A 24,347-nucleotide genomic window follows, 5' to 3' on the forward strand; every position below is an offset into this window, starting at 1 on the left:
GATGTAGGTGAGTAGAGAAATACACATGTGAAAAGATAAAATTAGTCAGCATTGAGCTGCAGTATGTATGTATCTACTTGATACAGCCAATAGTTGATTAAATTAGTCTCTGTCTTCATTCACTGAATAAGCGAGGTCCAAACAACCAGTGTAGTTTTTTTTTACTGTAGTGATACTCACCCCAGTGGTTCTCCGTCCATGCAGCGGGTCCCCAGACCCGGTGGGTTTAACAAGCGCTCTGTGAAGCGTTTCATTGTGGGGTCAAAAGGTTGCTCGTTACTAAATTGGGAAGACAAAATATAAAAGAAGAAAATCAAATTAATGAAATCACAACCAATGTTATTGTAACACATGACCGGGGGTTCATATAAATATGTATATGTTTATGGATCATTTGTTTGATAGTGTTCGTCTTGAGATCTGACCTGAAGAAGGTGAACTGTGGCCCGTACATCCAGGGGGTCAAAGTCAGACTGGGATACTCCCCGAATGGAGGGACGATCATTGTGAAGATGAGAGCGATCAGGACAAAACTGGCAGGCAGGATGATCTATACATCCACAAAGATAAGTAAGTCATAACACTTTTACACATCTATTATAAATGTAGCTGAAAAATGTAAAACATTGTAAAAATAATACTGACTCATTTGCATGGGCATTATTTTTTTCCACCAGATTTAGATCAAGTAAAGGTTTGTCAAAAACCCTCTGGCATTCAGATCAGATGTGGGGTTTTTTGTTTTGTTTTGTTTTTTTGGTGTTTCTTTGATAAATAACCACTCGTCTGTTACCAAGTGCATCTGTTACCCCCCCTACCCCACCCCAAACGCTCACAAACACACACACACACAATTAGTATATTCATCACATAATTAAAGTCTCAACATTTAATGTCCACAAAAGACAAACAGAAAATTCCATCCACCTATCCAGTCATTGTTGCATCCCTGTACCTGTGCCAGGAAGTCCTTCTGGCTTCGTGTGGCATGGTGGAACCTTTTCACTAGCAGAGCATGAAACTGCTTCAGGATCAGTGTTGTCCCTTTCACCTGGCTGGAGCCCTTCCCTGCACTGCTGTCTGATGCACCAGGGGTAGTGCCGTTAGTTTCCAACACGCCATTATGTTCTGTGGTTAACACACAAACAGCCTGTTAGACATAAGCACTGTGCATAAAATATACTGTATATGGAAGGAAAAACCGTTGCTCCAGGGGCGTCTAAAGCACAGAGAGGAAGTGGTAGCAAGTTGGAGAAGCAGGCTTTGGATCAGCAGCCACACTGCTGAGATCTCACAGAGCAAGGCAGCTTAACTTCATTTGAAGTCGAGAGATATAAATGTGAGTTAATGTATGAATTTGAAAGCATTGCTGTGCTAGAAAAGAGCACGCAAGCAGCAAAACTCTTCTAAATACTCCCTGCATTCTTGTTTATTTTACAAGCTGAACTTCCCAGACCTGGGTCACTTGAAATGCTCGGAGCTCCAGATGGATGAGACTTCACATAATTATAGCCATAAAATTTAGATGGTCACAAAATATGTAAATCATCAGTTTACTGAACTTTTCTGTGATGGATATATTACTTAACAATAGTCAGACTGTCCTCCTGTGACAAAACTCACATAGAAAAGGGAGTAATATAAAATCTAATTGATAAATACCAAAAATTCCTTGCAAATACTGATTGACCCAAGTCCAGTTGATTCAAAACAACTTTTATATTGCCAGAATTTTGTCGAATTACTCTCAAGACTCTGACCTTCATTTCCCTCTGCACCAACTTTAGTGCCGTTGCTTCTCTGCTGTAACATCCACTGTTCTAAAGGTAAGAGTGCACAGGTGAGACACAAACACACACAAACTAGGGGGTTAAAACTGACAAATGATGCATCACACCACATGTAAAGACTAGACAAGTAGCTGATGTTCAAGTTAGGGAAGTCACAATAAACACATAATAAAACACAGGCATGAGGCAAATGGATTAACAACACAAGAGAGAGACAGGGCACCAGGTCAGAAATTCAATTCCAGGAAAAGGCTGTGTGGAATATCAGTGGTGGTATTTACCAGGAGTGGTGGCATTATTCGCTGCTTCTCCATCTGCAGTGACCTTTATGAATATCTGGAAAGAAACAGGGAAAAAAAACTTCCTTAACTTTCAAAACTTTTCATACATTAAATATGAGTTCTTCCTTTAACTTCAGGAGTTATAAGAGATAACGTTTTCATTGTCCTTTGTTAAACTTTCACTCCATAAAAAATGAGATGTATTAAAATCTGGACAGGATGTGGTCACACACAAAATCCTCTATCTTACCGGTAATTTTTATCTTTCATTGAGTGAAAAAAATGTCATATTATTGTCTTGATTGTGTTGAATATTGATTGTGTTGATAATTTCAACCTGTTTCCAAAACAAATCAACTTGTCTCAGGAATGTTTTAGAATTAAAGTGAGATTACATAACTTTCCATAGAAAAAAAATCACATTCTTCCTCTTAAAAATAAAGAGTTGAATTTATCAGCATTATTATGCACCTTTGCTCAATTCAATACACTCTTTACACCTTTTTCAATTTTACCTGATCTAACATGAACAGTACCTTACAATGGTTAAAGCTAATGTTAGCAAATAGATTTAGTTGTGAAACTGACTTTATTGAGTATGTTCACTGATTTTATGAATTCGTCTCTAGGTTTGCTATTTAATATTAATTGTTATGGTACATTTTAGCATTTTAAAATTATCATGCATTTAGTACTTGTGATCAGAGTGGCCACTGTTCAAAAACAAGTTAACTTTTTCTTTCTTCTTTCTTCTTCTGCTTTTTTTGTTTTCTTTCAAGCTACTGAAACAAATTTCTTCTTTAAACAAATTGTATCTGTAGTGGAAACAGGTTGAAATACTCTCACATACCGGCAGAAAGATGACAGATTTTTAGGACTCAGTAAAGTAAATTACTTGATAAGATAGAGATTTTTGCATCGTAGTCAAAGCTTTTCAGCAAATCAAAGATTGTAGTACCACAGAAGGAATATGCACCGCCACCCAAATTCAGCTCAAGGTGCTTTCATGAAGCTGAAGAAATTGGGATCCATCACAAAATCCAAACTACCCAAAAGGAAGCTCTTATTTATCTTTTTTGATTCAATGTAAAAACAGGATATCAACAGATGGAAACTGAGACGTCCCTACCTCCTCTAGTGATGTATCTGAGATGCCAAAACTGCTGAGGCCCATGTCAGCAAGAGTCTCCTCCAGTTCCCTAAATAGGCTGGCATACGCCCGATGCTTGAAGCCCTTATTGGGGAGCAGATAGGTCAACTCCTGGCCGATCATCTCGATCAGCTTGGCTTCGGGGACGTGGTGGTGGATGAGGCTTGTTATGCTCTCAATATCCCCTGGGAAGAAGGACAAAATCATACAGAGAGGAGGTAGTGAAGAGGAAAATGTTCCAAAAATACAGAGCCAATACAAGGACAAATTATGCAAAAAAAACAAACAAAAACAAACACTATTATTCAAGTGCTAAAAATGCATGAGTAATTTTGTGCTTGACAACCTTGTGGCATTGCATCAAAGCACAGCGTCCTCAGGCAGAATCAGGAGGACAAGGCACATGGGTCAATATCTCCACTAAATTATTAATGTGAAACAATAGTGTATTCTGTTCCTGGCTCTGTTATACAAGTTTGGATGACACTCTATCACACACACACATACACACATCCCTGCAGAAGGATTTTCTCCTGCAGATGTAACAAAAAAAAAAAAAAATAGATTGACACTTACCATCCAGAACTCTGTCGAGATGCTGGGACTGGTACTGAGACTGATCTTTGTATCTGGTACATATGGAGCAAGAACAGGAGCAGTCTGAGGCACAGTCGCAGTCGTTCTAATGGAAACAAGCAAAAATAAGAATACCTTTGACAGTGCAAAAAAAACCTTGAGAGAAAGCTGACACTTAAACGGAATGGAAAAGCAGGTATTTTCTAATGCAGGATAAACCGACAGGGCAGAGATTATGCAGATTATGATTGGGCTTTTGGGTGATTTTGTGTCAAAAGTAGAATTTACCTCCTTCTTTCTAAGATCCTTTATGCGGCGTACGAGTGTCAGATAGAAGCCCACTCCGAAACAGTTTTTGAGAAAGAGGGGGGAACCGCAACAGTGGAGTTCTCCTTTGGAGATGATGGCGATGCGGTCGCTCAGCAGGTCGGCCTCGTCCATGTGGTGAGTGGACAGAATCACAGTACGGCCTGCACAAGAGTACTTTTATTGGCATGTCATCAGAATCAAAGAACGTTTTTAGCACATTCCAAGTGAACAAAAAATTATGGGTCACCACAGCTTTCAAGTGCTTTGCCAACAGATGCTAAAATGTATTGATTTTCTGACTACAACTTTTTCTTTTGTTGTAGCAGTGTAGCTGAATTTTTCCGTTTGATCAGTTCACTACTTAATGCAAGTGCCTGAGGAGAGCTGTGAAGCTGCAAAAGATTGGGCTTCATTCTTCAGTGTCGTCAGTGCAACAATAAAATGTTTCGGGGGTGAAATGTACATCTAGACAGTTAGCGCATGGAGCTGAAGAGATAAAATGTTCACTTGAAGGGGATAAAATGTGGAGCTAAAGGGATGAAATGTGAATCTGCATCAGTGACATTTTTACCAGTTCTGTATTTCAGTAGGAGGTCCCAAATGGATCTCCTGGAATAGGGGTCCACTCCTGAAGTAGGCTCGTCCAGGATGACAACCTTTGACCCTCCGACAAACGCCATGGCAACTGACAGTTTCCTCTGCATACCACCTGTAGTGTTTGTGAGGGAAAGATGGTATGACAAAAGAAATTAATTACATTCTTTTTTTCATTTTCTCAATGAAACACACACATAGAAACCAGCGGTCCACCTGAGAGGTTCTGAGCCTCGTCATCTCTCTTGTGAGGCAGTCCCAGGTCCACCAGCATGTCCTCAACCTCCCTCTCCGCCTCCTCCTGACTCCGACCCTTCAGCAGTGAATAAAATAGGATGTGCTCCTCCACTGTGAGACTGGAACAAAAACAGGGGCAGCAGTAATAACAATGTTTACAGAAGAGGACTGTAAAATTGTTGTTTTGAGATTTTTTTGAATGTATAAATGATTTAAAAAGATGGGAGTCTGGATGGGGGAAGTAAATCAGTAACCCTGGCTTTCAACAGCCACTGTCAAAGCCACTGTTTTTGATTTTTAAAGAATATGCATTGATTTTAACAAAGTCAGCGCCTCACTCTATTACAACTGAAGACACTTTAAACTTTCAAAGTTCAATTAACAACTTTTAATAAACAATTTTTGTCTGGTCTTCAACGTGAATCGTTTCCCTTCCTTCTTTCATTCTTTCTCGCTGTATATCCAAATGAAGTACTGTGTGAAAGTAATGTTTTGCTTTCAGTGAACTATATATTCACATTAAACTGACTTGTGCACTGTTGTTTGCATCTGAAAGGAACTCACTGCTTGAAGAGGATGTTGTACTGAGGACACATCCCCATAGAGGAGCGGATGATATCCATGTCAGTCCTAATGTCTCTTCCATTAATGTAGGCTGTGCCAGATGTCGGAGGGAAGAGACCAGTCAGGATGGACCTGGACAGAGCAGAAAAACACATACAGTACCAGTGCCATGACAAATACAATTCTGTGCTGGGACCTCGTCCATGTGAGGATAGACCTCTGAATCGCCACCCACATTCAGTCTGAATCTCTATAAAAGGCTATGAAAATGATGTCTCTAAGAAAAATAGCCAATTTAAAAAGAAGTAAATATCTGATTGTCCTGTTCAAATGAAAAATTATTGCCAGCAGCTCAGAAAACTGGAGGCTGCTGTGAAAAGCCATGCAAGTATGAAAAATTGTTTAAGCACTGTAAATGTTGGAGATATGTTCTAAATGCACCAGCTAATCTCTGAGACTGCATAAAAATTCTAAATCTTTGACCTCAATCCTACCGACTGGGGTACCCGCAGACCCCAGAGGTACTGTATACTGTTTGTCATATCTCACAGGTGCCTTATTTTATCATTCCAATTTTTCATGACTTTGTCAATCAATTTGTTCCTAATGACTTCATGTCATTGTTTTCTGTTTCTGTTTTAATTAATGCTTTTTAAAAAATACCAATGTATTGGGGTCCTGGGGGACCCCAGTCAAAAGCACCCAAATCCACCTATTCAGTTTTAATAGATGGAACTATTTATCGAGGGTCTTAATTCAAAGTATCACACATTATCAGGGGGGTAGGGGCACTCTGTCAGTCATTTTGAAGGCTTTGTGGAAAGACTGTACTTGGGATTAAAACTGCAATTTGTATTAAAGACAAGTACATATTTTCATTTTGCACAATATGCAAATTAACTGTAACTTTCCTAAAATAATAATAATCTGTTGTTGTTTTTTCAGACGACATGAATAACATACAGACAGGGGGCAAATTAAAGGAAAAACCTGAATAAAAGAGTGAAGAAACATATGAAATGCAGATGCTTCCATGCACCATTTAAATAAAATGCAAGGGCCTTTACAGTCACCAGATCTAAACCCAGTTAAACACCTATGGAAGATTTTGGACCAATGTGTAAGACAATGCTCTCCACCACCTCCTCCATAAGACCAAATGATATAATATAAACTTTCATCTTCAAATCTATTTAGTGATGTCTGTGATTGTCTCTGCTATGTTTGTTTTTCTTTCTATCTGCTGTACTCAGGTCTCTCTTGCAAAAGAGATCTTGATCTCAATGAGATTACCTGATTAAATAAAGGTTGTATATATAAATGAGGGACTATCTTGTGGAGGAATGGTGTTCATCCCTCCGATAGCATCTCACAGACTTGGCAAGGAGCACTGAAGCTATTTTGGAGGCTCATGGTGGCCTGACTCTATACTAAGACACTTTATGTTGGTTTTTCCTTTAATTTGTCATCCATCTATAACTAATAATGCTTTGAGAAGAGATAAGTTAACATTTTGCTATGATGGTTGTTTCTTACAGTAGTTTATTCTTGGGGTCTCCAGGGACCCCAGTCAGTAGCCCTTGTATGTCAAATATGTTGGTAGGATGAGAGTTAAAAAACTTAACATCTTTCAATATTGTTTTAATATTTTTTTAAACAAATGCTATGAATTTGTGAACATTGCATTTAGTAACTTAGGTGATTCATATATTCATGACTTCAGCTTACATGGTGGTGGTTTTTCCAGCCCCATTGTGCCCCAAGAAGGATGTGATCTGGCTCTCGTAGAAATTGATATTGAGACAGTTGACAGCAGGACGAGACCTTCCGTGAAACACCTTCACCAGGTCTTGGATCTGTACCCCCAACAGCAAGCCTACTGGGTCAGACTCAAAGAACAACTGGCCTGTGTGGGGAAAAGGATAGAGGAGGATTGAGGATTTTACAGTTTTGTGGGGCCACAATCACTCTGTAAGAAAGGCGTAGTTTTCTGTTAGTTCAAAAACTAACAGTCAAAAGAATGACCTGTTTTAATTAATCTCCTTTCCCCTATTTTCCCTTGCTTTACTTAGCCATGAAAGCCTAACACATGTATGTACCTTAAGGTACAACTACAACAAAGGTTGGAGTTTTTATCTGGTTTGACACTGAGGATTGGTGTTCAGTATCCTAGAAACTTCTAAAACTTTTAACTATTTAACCTTTTAACACTTGCAGAGGATAGCAGCAACACCCTGCCTGTCCACCAGATGTCCTCAGTGTGTTACCCACATGCAGTTTGGCCTCGCCTCCTTTTCAGTTCTTACTACTTCTTCCCGAGCCTCAGTTCTCTTTGGTTACTCACCTTCCTTCACTGAGTCCTGACCCTCCTCCTCCTGATTTGGAGTTTCCTCCTGTCGTCTCAGCAGCTCCTTCTCTCTCTCCAGTCGATCCCTTTTACTTTGGTGCTTACAGGCTTTCCTGCTGGCTGCGCCGTTACAGGTGTATGTCTCTGGTGTGCCCCTGCTTTCAACATCCTTCTCCATGTTCTCTGGTTCAGGTCTCTCAGGATCTGGAGGAGACAGACAGGAGAATCATTTTCTGATTGTGTTTGGTTTAATTGAGAAAAGTTCCCCTCTCACAGCCAACTACAATGGACTGGTGGGGTACTGTATCTTGCTCTTTGCTTGCTGCATTTCATGCTTGTTAACACCATCAGTATGAAAACTTAGCAGAGGAGATGGATATTTATATATGTGCAATCTCAATATGCAGTTACATAGCTTAAAAAATACTTTGCTTGTATGGGAATTACATGGAAATATAGTATTTATCCTGCTTGCATGTTTTTATTTATTAGCTTGTTTCCTGCTTGCTTTGAGATGTCCTTATCTCTACTTGTATTTATGAAATACAATAAAATGCTATGAGCAATAGTAACAAGTTAGTTTTCCTCAGTTTCATTTTCCTGGGAAAGTTGTGAGTAATTTTGCTCTTCTGTTTATTCATACTTTGTGACAGTTTAGCCTGTGGTCGGACAGACCAGGGTTCGGGTCCTGAGCTGCCAAGAATTCACCGCATAAAACTGTCTTTTACCAAGATACTGATTAAGTTCCAGCTCCAGGCGTGCTGTTTCACAGTGTAATGGAGAGGACAAGAGAGAAAATCTTTCTTTTGGAGCCTCAACTCATTATATACCTGATATTAACCTTTCCGATACAACAACAGTTTTCAAGTGGGCATTAGATGCCTTTTCTACAGGCAATTAGTTTTGAAGCAAACGATAAGAGCAGGCATTCACTTCTGACACTACTTGCAAATCTGATAAAGTGACAACCCTCCAGTCACAGAGTGCTCTACAGTTAACATATATAGTACATATATGAAGCGTATCAGTCAGTAATGCTAACCTTGATCAGCCATTTCTCTGTTTGCGGATGCAGCTCTTTGCCAGTATGACGGCTGGAATGGGAAGTAGAATGGCCGACCAATGCCGTACTGTCCTGTGGAGGAGAGATTTAGTATAATTCTCACTCAAATAAACTCTTTCCACCCACAAAGTCTTAAAATATACTGTATAGTATTTTAGGAGCCCAACCTGGGAAGACATTATCCAGATACCAGGCCAGGACGGCGTAGAGGACAGCATCAATTATCATCATGAGGATGGAGGTGAGGAAAGAGTAGGAGTCTTTCTCTAGCGGGCTGGTCTGGATGTTATCCCACTGCAGACCCAAACCTTGCTCCTCGTACCGTGACAGGTATTCTGTCCCAAAGCCAAAGGCCACTGGAGACAAAAAGCTCTAGAGTAGCAGAGGGATGCAGAAAGGATATTAATTCTATTTTGTGACTAGAAGTGGAGAATATCTACATGAAGGAAAATTGCAACATTTAATGTCTTAAGATTCAATTTATCAATATGTGTGTTGAAAACAACTTGGAAATTTACATATATATTCCTATGTCGGGAGTAATCCTGTCTGTTCAAACAATGATAAACATTTGTCTGTATTTTAGCACAGTTATTGAACTAGTAAGAGAAGAGAAGAGGGTTTTATGATGCATTTTTCTGTATTTGTATAATCCCTTAAACAAAAAATCAAATCGACATACAGCAGCCATCTTCATGTTCACGGTGATGCGGTCCTGCCAGGCAAAGCAGAGGATGTGGGGCAGGTAGAGGGTGAAGTAGATGATGCCGCTGCAGGCAGCTGCCAGGTTGGCCTTGTTGAAGAACACACTCATAAGGAAACACTGCATGATGGTGGTGACAGTGAAGGTCAGCAGGAAGAAGAAGACAAGGATGGGGTTGCTGTAATTCAGCACCTTTCCACCCTGAGACACACAAAAAAGAAGATATTTACTACACGACAGTGACTTTCACTTACAAATTGGACGAGACAGCTGTGAACAAACAGATGCAGGACAATAAATACTCCTGATATGCACTAGAAAATTAAAGAAATTATATAACTACTCATCTAGACACCAAAGTGAAACATTAAACAATTTCTTGGAGATATATTAGAACAGAATAGCTACTCTGAAGTAATAGTTGTGTCATGTGCAGAGCAATAGCAGAAGAAAGGTAACTCCACCAGCTGTTTGAGTAATGACTAAACAGAGCTTTTTAAAAGCATCCACAAGAGGTCACCATTACATGCTACTAAACATTAATCCTCCAAACCAGCAAATAAAACTTGACTCTAGTTTCAATATCAGAATAACCTCCTTCTCTCTTCAGCTGCCCGTGTTTTCTCACCATGACGATGGAGGTGAGCAGCGCTGTGCTTGCAGTCATCATGATGAAGCTGTCAATGAACCAGGTGTACCAAATGACTCCGTTGTCAACCCCCATTGCTTTGAGAGTCTCCTTGAGGCGCAGCTCCTTCTCCAGCACGATGCTTTTCACAATCATGGACACAGAGTAGATCCAAGCCAGCACCATGAAAATCGGGAAGCAGCGGTTCAGTGTGATCATGAAGCTGGAGGAAAAGAGAGTGGAGAGTGAAGATAGAGAGGAAGAGGAGGATGAGTTAGGACAGCGGTTCACAACCTTTTTGGCCTGTGACCCCTTGAAATAAAGCAAAGTCTACCTGGGACCCCTTATCATTTATCATATGTTGCATTGTCTACCAGTTAAGTTACTGATTATCATCTTGATTCATCGGTTAATCATTTTGTCCATAAAATGTCAGAAAATAGTGAAAAATATCCAGTAAAGTTTCCCACAGTGCACAATCAGTCACAGTATCCTTTTTTCTGTATCCTATCCTGTCCTATCATCTCATGACCTCTTTGTCCTGGCCCCCTAGGTTGGGAACCATTGAGTTAGGACATGAGTGGATTGCTTAGGCAAAATCTGTCCCTGCTCCTCAACATAACTATACAGCCTATAAAAACCTCAAAATCATTTCCATTTCTGTTGTTTTCCTTTATTGAAAAAGAAAAAAGAGAGACATGTTTTTAGAAAAGGTGGATTCTAGGAAGCAAATTTGAATCCACTATGTGTAGAATTTGAAAATGTATGACTTTAGTGCCCCCCAGTGGTAATGTCAAAAATAACACTGTGGCAGAGAGCAATGCATGGCCTTATCCATCCCACTACCCCCAATAAATCCGACCTGGAGACACTGAGTTGAATGAGCTGAAAGCACACATAAACTGCAATAATTTTCCACCAAATCTCATACAGCCTTATTTTAACCAAACAGAATCTAATTCCAGCAGAAGTTTAAGGATGCTGTAATCACAGAACAAGTCTTGACATAGCGGCTTTAACTACTTTGTTTGTACTTTTTGTATAAAGAATCCACCATATGAATGATCTTCAGTTACAAGAAGTGACTGATTTACTCACAGGTCATCTACATAGCATGGATAGGGCATCTGCTGAACGTAGACCCCAAGTGGCCAGTCGTTGCCTGTGTGAAGCTTGATGATGCCATGTTCAATCATGTCCTGCAGGTAGGCAAAGCCTCCCCAGATGTACCTCTGGTCCTCCATGGGGTCTGCTCTGGGGCCGGGATCCCAGTATCTGAGAGAAAACACGGGGAGTAAGTTATAAAGATGGCTGGGTTGTCTTATTGGCTAAAATGTGGCCACTAGGTTATACAAACAATTAATTTGTAATCATTTTTTGTTAGAAGAAGTAATCCCAGTCTCCATTCAGAATATTTTAATAATAATATATCCCAAAGCCAAAGTCTCTAAAGCCAAACACACACCACATGTACACAGCTTTTACTTAAGCGGATAAGTCAGAGGCAAAGCCCTTTTACAATCTGATTATTCAATTGTATAGAGGGAGAACTCCCTCTGGGTCCATTACCACTGTAAACAGCTAAAACTGTTTGTTCACCCTGTGGGGCTATTGACATACTGTCTGTTTATGAATGGGAGATCAAAGGGAAAGCAAAATGCAAGTAAGCCATCATGGGAGTATGAAAGCCCAGGTATCGAGTTAATACAGAACCACTGAGAAACTTTGGAAATCACTTTGGGAGCAGATGCAGAGGTTGTTTTTGTTTTCATATGACGAATGTGACAAATCTATCTAAATTGCCTCATTAACACAGCGGAAACAGCAGGAAAAAATGTAGGAAGGGGAAGGTTGTCAGGTTGTTGGAACCCATCTAACTGCTGTATGTACGTATACTAGTCAGTTGCAATGAAATGTATAGGAAAGCACCTATTACTGACCTGTCATTTTGCTTATAAAACACATATACTTTACTTTTTATAAATTATTTGTCACCAGTGGTTTGGAAACAAGCTACATCTGCGTGGTCACAGTATGATTAATGGAACAGGAAAGGTGAATAAATATGTTACAAAAAAATTATATTCATTTTTTCTGTTTTTTCTCTAAAATATTTGTCTCAAACAAGTACTCAAATGAAACAATTTGGTGGAGCTACTGACAACTCATGGTTATGTACAGCTTAACAAGTGGTCACAAATAGAGATTGCTTCACTTTAAGGCATCACAAGCCAAAAAGGTTGGAAACTAATGCTTCAGCGCATCGCTCGCAGCAAAACATCAAACAATCAACACATCCGCTACTGACCTGTCTTTGATCTTGTTGGTGCGCTCCACTGCATCAATGTCCATGCGGATCTTATACTTGACATGTGGTGGAACACTTGTGGTCCAGGGATACATGTCCATGAAGACCACGCCAGCCCAAAACTTGTTCTCCTCTAGCAGGTACAAGGCCTGGTGGATCATCTGTGACTCATCGGTGTGAGCCACAAACTTATCCAGGTTGATGCACTACAGGGAGAAAAAGAGTGGTGTGGGTTTGGTAAGTTTAAGTTTTCAGAAGAAACTGGGAAACTATGCTACAGCAGTTACATTGCAAGTATAAAATACAGGTTTTTGTTTTCATGTATTATATATGCTCCCAGGTGAACAAAGATGATAGTGCTGTATTCTATGAAACATGAATTGAAAGTATGACTGAGTGGGTGTATAAGTGAGTGAGTGCATGTCCATGTACTGGATTACAGTACATGAACAACTGGCAAGGAGAGCTGGGTATTGAACGTCTTTTTTAGTCTTGACCAAAATGTGTCCATAACATGTGAGTGTTGGAAGCTGTCAAGTATAGAAAGATGGCATTGATTCATAGTCTTGTTTACTTACGTTTGATCTACATCAGAAATTTTATTTAGCTGTGGCAGAATTTTATTTAGTCAAAGTTCATGTATGGCTACTTGTTTTTGGTGATCATAAATTTATTAACTAATTGGGCTTTACCAACAATACACATAAATGTAATCATAATAATTATTATTAATCTTTATTTTTTACACACACTCTATAAATGCATACTAGAAGAAATACTTGAAACAAACCAAACAGACACGAACAAATACAGAAAAAAAGTAAAACTGGCTACTCTGATTTTGTTGATTGAAAGAATTTGTCAAAAAATATGTTTATATTTCTCAAACGGTGAAATGAAAAAAGTATCCTTTTCCGTCTGTAAGAAAATTTCAAACAATACCCAACCCTACTCATAATCTTTGCAGACTGTGGGTAGTTATGTCTTTCACTGAAGTGACCTGATGACATACTATAGCTACTACATTCATTCTTTACACAAAGACACAGACACACATGCAGGAAAGCAAGCGCATGAACTCATGTAGCTAACTACCCACAATCACAACTCCATACACCTACACACTTACACACATAACAGTTGCACTCTGAAGCTCACACTCTCACACACTGTACACTCTCTGACAGCGCATACACACAGTCTCTCTATGAAACACATGTAATTAGCCTGTGAAACTCCCAACACACACACACACACACACTAACACACCGCTCTTTAGCCCCTCTACCCCTATGTACACCGTGTCTAATGTCTCCATTCACATTACTGTACAATACCCTGAGAGCTCTCACAGAAGGACGAGGGGACCACTTCCCATTCATCTCTACGGGACCATACATTCACGACACAATAATGTTCACTCAGAGATGGGCTGAGAAGAAAGACCTTCACTGATACACATGTTCCAATGGGATTTCAGTGTGAGAAACATACCCCTGACAGAGTTAGAGGACCTAATGCTAACTGTAGCAGTTATCCTATGGGCCAATGCTAACTGACAACTATATCTAATTGGCCAAATCGCCTGGGTTTGTTTGTGGGGCTCAGAGGGGTCTTCGTGCTGAACTTGAAGACAAAGGACAGATTGAGATGCCTGCACTGATAGGGTTCTCTCTAAAACCACAACCCCATGTGCCCCCTTTAAATCAGAGGAAAGAGGGAAGGCGTGAAGGATGGATAGAGTGATTTGCCCTCTTTTATCCGCAGGCACAGGGGTCTGTTTCAAAGCGGGGCCATACACTAAAAGCAGCATTGAGCTCATAGGGGGGGTGACTAACTCCCACCTACTCTCCACTTTATCACTGGCTCCACAAAGGAAGCCAGGGAGGGGGGTGACAGCAGGCTTGTTCTCCCCACCTTTCAGCCTACTGGACAGGAGAGCGTCTCTAAAGCTGTGCTAAGTGGCCTGTACTATTTGAAAGGGGCCTGGCTGCAATCTCCTGGGAGCAGACCCGGAAGACTGATGCTCCTGTCTGGAGAACTGAGAGATGGTCTAACAAAAAGGCTAAACATCTCATCCTGGGAATGTGGAAAATTTTGTAAATACAGACTGAAAAAAAGAAGGAAGGATATGCATATTCTTCAACAGATGGGGAACAATATGATTCTGTTACTCACCTCTCCATACTGGTTGAACATGCGTATGAGCTGGTCGGTGATGTTAAAAATGTTCCTCCAGTCAAAGTTGGGCATGCCGGGGTCTCTCTGCTCATCTGGACCGTTGTGCAGGAAGTTAAGAATGTCTTTGGTGGTAAAATCTGTGTCCTCTAGACTTTCGTCCATGAAGTGCATCACTGTTGGGTTTCTCAAGGTGTCCTGTAGTGATTGGGACAGGAGTATAGTTACTGTATTTTACAGAAAACATCAGCTTTATACCATATTAACAAAAAAATATTATGGCCATTAAGGCTGAGAGGGCAGTACATGTATTTGTTTATCTTTACAATGTATGCTTCATACTCTGATCATGTTCATCTGGACGCTGCTATGAAAGAAAGCCCAGAGCTGAGGTCCCGTCTCCTCCCACGCTTTGGCCATGTTCTGCAGCCTCTCTAGCTCCTCAAATGTTGTGTTGGCCTAAATACACAAACACACAAAAGAAAAGTTCACAAGTGGTGTGCAAATAGCAGAAGCATATTAGATATATATCAAGCATCATCACAAAGGGAATCAATTTGAGCTTCTATCTACAGGTTTCTCACAAAAAAGTGGCAAACAGTGACGCTGGCATAACTTTTTTTTTTTTTTTTACACATGTAGCACTGTTGGAAACAATAAACTTTAACATGACTAAATGACTTACCGTCAAATTATATTGCATTGCACAGCAGTTAAAAGCACTGATTTATGAATCCTACAGTAACATTTTATTTATCGAAGCTCTCAACTGCACTCTCCTCAAACAACACAGGTACTTAACAGGCAGACAATCACATGAGGTCATTTTCAGTTCCGGAGCAGCTCATTAACAAATCTCTCCTTTAAACTGAGACCTTCTTTGTGCCAGGATCAATGAATGAGTCATGACAGACTGAAAAACATTCTGTTTTTCCTTTCATTGCTGCTCCCTCACATTCATTTTATTGTTTAATTCTCCCCTCCTCTTCCCTTCCCTCCTACCGCACCAGATTGCCCCCTGATCCCTCCACCCTCCTTTGCTTCGGTAGTCAGCTCATTCCTAAGAAGGGTGGGGGGGGTTTGGACACATATAAACAGATACTGAGCGTGTTGAAAGAAATAGAGAAGGGGAGAAAAAGTGAGCAGAGAGATGTGGAGAGAAAGAAAGAAAGAGAGAGGTGAGGGGTCGGGCTGGAGGTGGTCTCTCTTACACTCTTTAATATCTTGCGGACGGCGGGGGAGTCGGGGGTGTACAGGATCTTTCCCATCAGCAGGGGTTTGACTGAATTCCACACAATTTTTGTGACAGGGTTGGACTCCAGGGTCTGCATCAGAGCGTTGCAGAAGGGAGCTATCGGCACAAGAATTGCAAAAGCAGTCAATAAAGAGGAAGAATGTAGAGACAGAAAGAGAAATACTGAAAGAGAAATAAAAGAGCATCTTACAAAATCATTCAGAGTACAAAGATATTTTCTTATATCCTCCACAACTGGCCTGCATTTAGATAATATTGATAATATCGAACCAAAAGTGGTTTAATATGATTGGTTGTACATTGTGTGCTTTATATTCTAATTAGTCTATATACTTCAGTATATAGTACAATTCATAAAATGGAAATCGGGGCATTTCACTTACTGGTGGTGTCGTCATAGACGTAGTTGTGGCTCTTGCTGCCATTCACCCCTAGAAACACCTTGTAATTGTTGTCCTCATACCAGTTGAAGGACAACACCCTGGAGCCGCCTCCCTCTGGGTATCCACAGAAGAGGCTCGACACACTGGACATCAGCTGGGTGAAGGAGGAGGGACCCCCAGATTGGAACAGAGAGGAAACAGCCTTCAGGAGCTCCTGAGAGCCCTCCCGGTCCATCAGCTGCAAAAGACATAAAGGAGATTTTTTCATACATGTTAACATCATTTAGAAACTTCCCTCTGTTCAAGCTATCTCACCAGACGTACATTAAAAAATAACAGTTTTAAATGTATAAACCAGTTTACTCTGGAAAGAGCTAATCACTTATTATTGCTCAACACAGTCTAAACCAGACTAAGAGGCTCTGTGACGCTGTATTTTGGCACAGCAGTATATTCACTATCTTAGTTAGCTCTCTAACTTGATATTAGATATACAACATGGGTGAGTTTAGTTAGACAGAACAATTAAGAGAGTGCCAGAAAGTGAACAAGGTATTTAAAATTTCACCTAAACAAACTTTAATCCTTTCATTTTAAAAAGTCTCTGCTTTTTAATGAACTTTCATGATGTGGTAACTCAAACAACCCACAGTGCTCCAAAAATGATTGACCCAAATCAGGTATAGAGTACACACACACACACACACACACACACACACACACACACACACACGCACGCACACGCACAAGCCAACTAAATTGGCCAGGCTGATGGTTTCCCTGACGTTCTCTTTGTCTGGGCATCAATGTGGCCAAGCAGGGCTGAATTTTCATTCACCATCTAACAGGATGATTGAATGTTGAGTATTTCGGGGAAGTGTAAATAATAAGCTTTGAGCTATTTGACCTTTTATTAGATCATTGTATACAAGGTAGGGATATTTATGTTCTTCATAATCATTCATACTGAGCGAATTTTATAATATAAACAATCAAGTGGAAAACAATAGTTTGAAAGATAAGCAAACATTTTGGACAGACGCCTCTCCTCAGATGACAAGGATAGACAGGGGGTGGACTAAATATCCTCCAATTGATAGAACGAAAATAGCTTCATCCGAGTGCATTTCTCCCCACTATGTATCATTTCCTTTCTAAAGAAAAAGGGAGAGAAGGTTGCCAATAACTAGAGTTTTATGTTTAAATTGGTTTCGTTCATCAAAAAAAAAGCTATTACTCACACATCGCTCCAAAGACACAATCACTTAAGGAAGACATAAACCTAAAATGAAATGCCAGGTTTCACATTTTTTCGATGATCTCATAGGAAATCAAATCCAGGAATATTTGTTCATAAGCACTGATATTAGTTATATTATTAGTTTTAAATGTAGAGTGTATTGCAACACCAATAATCAAACTGGTTTAAAAGGTCAGTATGTGAAAATGACTCATTGCTTTACTATGTCCCCCACTCAAACATAACCTTTGTCTGTGCACATGCACTTGCCGAAACACCCCCACTGGTTCCTTTCGCTCTCACTCCCTTTTCCTCCCTCTTCTTATTTATTATTTCACACACAAACACTCAGCGCACTAAATTAAAAGGAAGGAGAGGTGGGCAATGAGAGCATTTGGCTCGCCTTTCTGTCACCACGGTGATATGAAGGTCCCACCTACAGGATGTGTCACCTCCAAGAAATGTCTCTCTCTCTCTCCCCCCTCCACTCCTCTCTTTCTCTCTCACCCTGGCTTACGGCGATGATGTGATACACCCCCCCCTTGGGACATACAGTGAACGTGCCGAAACACACGACACAATTCCAGTCATTCTTTTACGTGTATAGGTGTATGTGTGTGTGTGTGTGTGTCCAATTTTTTTGTAATTACTATATCATTGGTAAAGATGCAATTCATAAACACTTACATCAAGATTAGTGAAGGCTGGAGAAAAAGTGTTCAGGCAGCCCATTTCAAATGCTTTTAATGTACTGTAATTCTACTCTATTTTATTATTTATCTTGCACTTCTGTTCTAGTCCTTCCCATTTAATTTCTACTTACTATATTCTATTCGATATTCATCCAGCATGGACAATAAGCCCCTAAAGTGCTCAGAACATCTACAATTCCATGACAACTGATAATAAAGAAAGGGCTATATTGTCTGGTTTTTACGCAATTTTCCCCAGGCACTATTCATTTTTTTTTTCCTTTATGTTTGCATCCTTTGTCAGAAAAAATATATCCCTGTGTGTTATGATTGAAAGCTCCAGATAAGCAAACAAATGGACTTTGTGGTGAGATTGTTTTCTAGAAACTGCTGTTTCCCAGGTCAACAATGAACATTCAGTCTCAACTTTTAAGCCAACTTGGACAAGAAGTCCTTAAAGGAATCCTATAGAAAAATGTTAGGAAATACGTTCTTTTAATTTTTTGCAGTATATATAAATATATATATATTTATTTTTATTTTACTCTCGTGTCTGTAACAAATTTAATTAGATAACAAAATAAATTAGTGAGCTTTACAGGTGCTGGTATGTAGATTTTGTTAATTTTTGCACTAAGCTAAGCTAACCAGCTTCTGGCTATAGATTATTTTTTTGTCCCATACAGACATCCTTTAAAGTGTTAATATAAAAAATGTAAAAAAAAAAAAAAAAAAAAAAAGTAAACATCTACAATTCCATGACAACGTTGCAAACTCTATCTGCTGATGCCCATCATGTGGTATGATCAAAAGCTCCAGATAATTGACCTTGAAGTGAGATTGTTCAGCTATTCTATGCTTGATCTCAACAATATTCTCTTTTATTATATATTCCATTTCTATTCTATTCTGATTTCCAAAGAAGGTTGGGGGTTTGGACACATAAAACAAGAGGAATGTAGAAACAGTAAGAGACAAAAATATAGAAAGAGAAACAAAGGACTTATTCTATTCTGATTTGCATTTATGTACTGTATATCCAGTAAGTAAAATGAGAAAGACACATGCACATCTATACTTGCACATGCCATCAGAGACACAATCTGCAGGTTTACACACACACACACACACACACACACACACACAATTATGCAAAGTAACCTATGTGAATGCACATGCATTCATACTCAAACAGCACACCCTCACACACATACCATGTAAGTCCCACAGGTTGTGTGCTTGTTAACACATACATACTCGCTCTCAGACACACACATACACACATGCACATCCCACATTGTTGAACCCATCACTCAGCCTCCTCTGTGAGCAATTCTCAAACAGGGAGCAACGGAAGAGGCGAGTTTCCTGCGGGCTAAAAATACTGGGGCCTCTGATCCTGCAGGACCGAACAGAAGAGAGGAGCAGGGGTGGAAGGGATTGATGGATTTTGGAGCACTTACAACTTGGATCTTCTCCGACGTCGCTTTAAGAACCCGACCCCAGAAGTGCAGGTCAATCCCCTCGGAGCTCCTGTCCATAACCTGGGGCATCTGGGGAAACAAAGTCACAAGATGCAAGACAGACAGTCAAGTGAAAAATATTAATATTAAAAAATGAGATCGATACAGATAAAATGAGAGACTAAAAACAATTGGCTCATTGTTCTTCTGGGTCAAAACTATCGCTGCTCTTGTTTAGTCATGTCCCGTGACGACCTTAAACAGATGAACAGATTCATATCTAGCAAGAAGCCAGTTAAACAGCAATCCTAAAGTTCTACTGGAAAATAAGTACTTTGTTGTTAAGAAGAAGGAACCATTCTTTGCAGACTTTCTTTACCCAGTCTTTATATGAACTAAAACCACACTGCACTATAATAGCACTTCCTTTCATTTGTCACAAAGTTTGGGTCTTTGCTTAGCTTTGGCAAACCTGTATTAAACTAGAAATCCATCAAGTGTTAGATATGGAAACACACTAACATTATTCCTGTAAACATCCCTTAATGACTTTATCTTCTTGAGAAACCATTAGCAGTAGGTGTTAGAAAACGCCTGGTCAGGGCAGAGTGCTGAGGGCTACGGAAAACCCTGAATGCCAAGACAAACACGCACATGAGATATCCTTCCTCTCGCATTCCTCGCGCCTGCATTTCAGCGAACGAAGGAAGGAGCGAGGCGACCCGGGGGAAAGAGAGAAAGCGAGGGAATAGGAAGGGAGAGTGTTGAGAGGTTGATGGGAGAGGGGAGTCCGGAGCGTAATGAGGGGAGGAAAGTTGCTAGAAGGCAAAGGTCAGGGTGGTAATGGGCTTTAAACTTAACTGAGCTAATGGGTTAAATCAAAAGATCACCACTAAGATGCTACTGTACTACTAACACTGTACAAACCATGGAGCGTATGTGCATATCTGTCATATTTCTACTACTCATTGACAATGTATTAATAATAATATCATATTGTCTTTTTTTCAATTCTATGCACAACAAAAATGTACGACCAAGATGTTAAATGCTATATTTGCTTCACTTTAAAGCCCCTAAAATGTATTTTCTTAATCAGCCTCTTACAATGAGTTATGATCCTACATATAAACACAATACATACACACAAAGTTAGAACACGGTGGGTTTTTTCACTTGAGAGATTTCTTTATTCTTTATTTTCATTCACTGGTTTCAAGTGGGCGAGCCTCAGTTGGAAGAAGCTGATGTCACGTACTTCCGTTCACCAATCAGAATTAAGCAACGGTCAAATAAGAGTCTTATGACAGTTGGTGGGTTGTTTGGTCGCTGTCAATCAAATCTGATCACACCACAACCACCTGATGAGCCAGATAAGCTGAGCATTAGAGTGTTAATCTCTTAATAAATAATAATAAATATAAATAATGAAATGTTTTTTTAATGCTTATTTTCCTTATTTAGTCATGAATATTTCATGTTAAAGAGAAACATTTAAGATTTGTTTTCTTTAAGTTTGACCTCATACTTTTCCGATATGAGTTGGTGAAATATAGTATCACTTTATGTAATTCCTACATCTGCCCAAGTCTAGTTGGTCTTCTGTTATTTAAATGTGGGCCTCTAAACATACTTAAGCAATTAACTCATATATTCAAATTCTTAATTTTACAGTTGCGATGTCTTTAAGAAAGAAGAGATTCAAGACATGGTAACTCTGTCATGTTCTCACTGTCTCAGTCTTACAGCCAGGTCTACCAGATAATCAGGTATGCTGGCTGACCTCTTTATAATGGCACATGTTGATAATGTATTTGTACAAGATGCAGCATCACGACTTACAAAATACCTCACAGTCTATGGGCGGGGCCTCGCTAAACCCATTACAGAAACAGGCCAAGAGGAGGATAATGCCACACCAGTTCCCTGAGCCAGTCACCTGACTCACTCAGGCTGTACACCAACAAACACATATAGTAAGGTAACCGAAGGCTGTCAAGGAATAATATTTCCGACAGTGTACAATGTGTGAGGTATCTGTTCTCTTTTTAGCGCTACTTCAATTCTCTGTGTTCGTTTTACGGTCTGCTTCTGAGAGACACCCTTCATACACACACACTTCATAAAAGTTTTTTATCTTTACCAAAAAGTATGAGCGATAACATGAAGTGTCATTCGAGAAAACAAAATTTTGCCTGTTTTCATGTTTACTTGCTTTTGTAAATGCAAGCAGAACAGGGTTAAAACAGGGCCTATGGTTTATCCCAAGCTCCTGATAAAGCCTGTGGCCAGTGAACAGGTCTGGCAGACTCACCTGGATGAGCCACTAGAGCTCACATGCAGCATTGGCATCGGCAGTCTGTACATAGAACTAACCGTCATGCCACAATTTAACACAGAAAAATGCACTCTGGTTAGCAGAAACCAGCACTGTTACGTGTCATCACAAGGGTGAACCAACGGAAGGGTGAAAGTGAACCGACAAAAACAATATTTCAGTATCAACTTGAGTAATCCAGTTGCTATCATGAAGAGATCCAGCTAAGAATTTCCAGAGAAGTGTAAAAAAAAATGTTCTACGAGAAGGAGATGAGCAAATTCTGTACAAAGTGCCCTTTCAAATTTGTAACAGTTCAGGGTTCAGAGCCAACGGTATTAACTTTATACTGGTTGTACTGAGGAAAAACCCAGATTTTGATACATGTCTTTTGTATGGAATCCTCCTTCCATACAAAAGACAAGACAAATAGTTCACAGTGAATCAGCCTGGTGACGCAGTGTAGTACAAAATCTTAAAGAATGTGTGTCCTTCAAGTCTAGGGATATTTAATATTTTCTTATTGTCAGAAAATCCCATGAAAGCACTTAAACCAACAATGAATGTAGCTAAATCCTGATATATCTTATTCCCCTGTGCCATAGAGCTCCATTGTTAAATTTATTAAAAACACATCAATGGGCTATACTGTTGCACTTGGTGACATGTTCCTTCATTACCATAAACATGGGCACTGCAGTTTATTTTAATTCCCACATACACCATCCTGCTGCTGGTAATACTTACTAGAGCACCAAATGTGTATCACAAAAAACTAACAAATGCACTATTTACTCCTGTATGAGTAACGTTTGCTTAAAACTATATACACCCATAATGGCAATGTCTGAAAATCTATTAGAACCTTAAAGATTGAAAAGCATTTTAACATGGATTGGCATAATTGCCAAGTCAATTCTGAGATAAGAAGACTGGTCACTGACAAGACAGGAAGAGGGACATCATGTTTCCAATAATACATAGTGTTCAAATGCACAGTGGTAATAATGACTGATTTGTCATCTTTAGTGGCCTTGGCCATAACCCAAAAGAGAAAACTCTTGACCAAAGAAAGCAAAGGAGTAAAGACAGGGATTGAAGTAACAACATCCTCTAAACAACAAGGCACAACAGTCTAATTTAGAAAATTTGACACTGATGTGTTAATGTTCACAATAGCTGCATAAAGCCCTTTAAAACAATGCTACTAACCAGTTTGAAGATTTTGAAGAAGTCCAGATTAGCATACATGATGTCTTCTATTCTCTGCAGCCTTTGCTGACTGAGGGCACACATGGCGTTGCGCACCCCGTGGAGGCCCATGCGACTGGGGAAGATGATGAAGCGCTCCAGCAGGGCCTGGCTGCAGGCTATGTCTTTCAACTGCAGGTCCGGGATACCGAAGGCAAACTGGAGAACATGAAAAAGAAGTGAAAAGGTGGAATGTTTACTTTGTTGACTCAGGGATGATGTTTGAAGTCAAGGCTCTATGTTTCAAAAAAGTGGAGTATGTCTCAAAGAGTTAGCAAATATAATTGAATTGGCCCAAGAATACAATGTTGTTCTTCAATATTGTTTTACAAAATGAAGATGAACCCCTCAGTCATCCCTCCAAAATGCACCTGTTCTAGTCGTATTTCTGCATTGACCAGTTGGTAAACTATAGAGTCAGGGAGGGCAGCGTCACGCAACAGGAAAGCGGTGAGAACTTCGTCATCCTTCAGAATGTCATTTATCTTCAGCCCACGACCTGAAATCAGCAGCAGAGATAGTAAAAGGTTAGAACCATCAAAGACAATATTGACTTCACCAGAAGTGAACTGCACAGATGAAATGATTCACAGCAAGACAGATCAGCAGGGATTTGGTGTCTCAGAGAAAGTCTGGAGAGCAAGAGGTGCAAGGCATTCCTGCAAACAGTTCAAATTAACGTTATATTCAGAGTAACCTTGTCATGTTTACATTTCAATCCTGTGCATATGACTGACAACAATAATGTGAATATTACCAGGGATAAACTGGCGTTTAGAGAATACAGCACCATTATCCTGGATGTTTCTGTTTGTGTGATACTAAACATTTTATGTAGTTTCCATTCACCAGTAACAAATGTGATATCTGACATCTCAAATAAAAGTGAAACCTTATTGTGAATGTGATGAGCAATCTGATAAAAATGAAACACTGAGACGCAGACAGATCATTTTAAAAAAAGAAAGAGAAAGTGGGGGGATGTTTTGATGGAAACAAGACAGAAACAATGAAAGAC

At 39.7% G+C, this 24,347-nt stretch overlaps 1 protein-coding gene across 1 annotated transcript in view; it reads right to left on the reverse strand.

Annotated features, from left to right (window-relative positions):
- The window catches only part of LOC121908816 (retinal-specific phospholipid-transporting ATPase ABCA4-like), a 38,991-nt gene that overhangs the window by 13,388 nt on the left and 1,256 nt on the right, over nucleotides 1-24,347 (reverse strand). Inside the window, exons 5-30 of the mRNA XM_042429119.1 lie at nucleotides 23,701-23,828; nucleotides 23,291-23,488; nucleotides 19,762-19,851; nucleotides 16,367-16,604; nucleotides 15,940-16,079; nucleotides 15,071-15,187; nucleotides 14,729-14,926; nucleotides 12,551-12,756; nucleotides 11,341-11,517; nucleotides 10,243-10,465; nucleotides 9,594-9,815; nucleotides 9,079-9,283; nucleotides 8,891-8,983; nucleotides 7,846-8,052; nucleotides 7,230-7,407; nucleotides 5,502-5,633; nucleotides 4,917-5,056; nucleotides 4,678-4,815; nucleotides 4,086-4,267; nucleotides 3,798-3,903; nucleotides 3,201-3,406; nucleotides 2,072-2,126; nucleotides 1,761-1,820; nucleotides 956-1,128; nucleotides 426-550; nucleotides 181-279 (exon numbers count right to left, since the gene is read on the reverse strand). Coding sequence (XP_042285053.1) covers nucleotides 181-279; nucleotides 426-550; nucleotides 956-1,128; nucleotides 1,761-1,820; nucleotides 2,072-2,126; nucleotides 3,201-3,406; nucleotides 3,798-3,903; nucleotides 4,086-4,267; nucleotides 4,678-4,815; nucleotides 4,917-5,056; nucleotides 5,502-5,633; nucleotides 7,230-7,407; nucleotides 7,846-8,052; nucleotides 8,891-8,983; nucleotides 9,079-9,283; nucleotides 9,594-9,815; nucleotides 10,243-10,465; nucleotides 11,341-11,517; nucleotides 12,551-12,756; nucleotides 14,729-14,926; nucleotides 15,071-15,187; nucleotides 15,940-16,079; nucleotides 16,367-16,604; nucleotides 19,762-19,851; nucleotides 23,291-23,488; nucleotides 23,701-23,828 — 4,036 coding nt within the window. The remainder of the gene's footprint in view (nucleotides 1-180; nucleotides 280-425; nucleotides 551-955; nucleotides 1,129-1,760; nucleotides 1,821-2,071; nucleotides 2,127-3,200; nucleotides 3,407-3,797; nucleotides 3,904-4,085; nucleotides 4,268-4,677; nucleotides 4,816-4,916; nucleotides 5,057-5,501; nucleotides 5,634-7,229; nucleotides 7,408-7,845; nucleotides 8,053-8,890; nucleotides 8,984-9,078; nucleotides 9,284-9,593; nucleotides 9,816-10,242; nucleotides 10,466-11,340; nucleotides 11,518-12,550; nucleotides 12,757-14,728; nucleotides 14,927-15,070; nucleotides 15,188-15,939; nucleotides 16,080-16,366; nucleotides 16,605-19,761; nucleotides 19,852-23,290; nucleotides 23,489-23,700; nucleotides 23,829-24,347) is intronic.

The sequence above is a fragment of the Thunnus maccoyii genome, chromosome 12 (genome assembly GCF_910596095.1).
Source record: "Thunnus maccoyii chromosome 12, fThuMac1.1, whole genome shotgun sequence".
In the NCBI taxonomy this organism is placed as follows: domain Eukaryota; kingdom Metazoa; phylum Chordata; class Actinopteri; order Scombriformes; family Scombridae; genus Thunnus; species Thunnus maccoyii.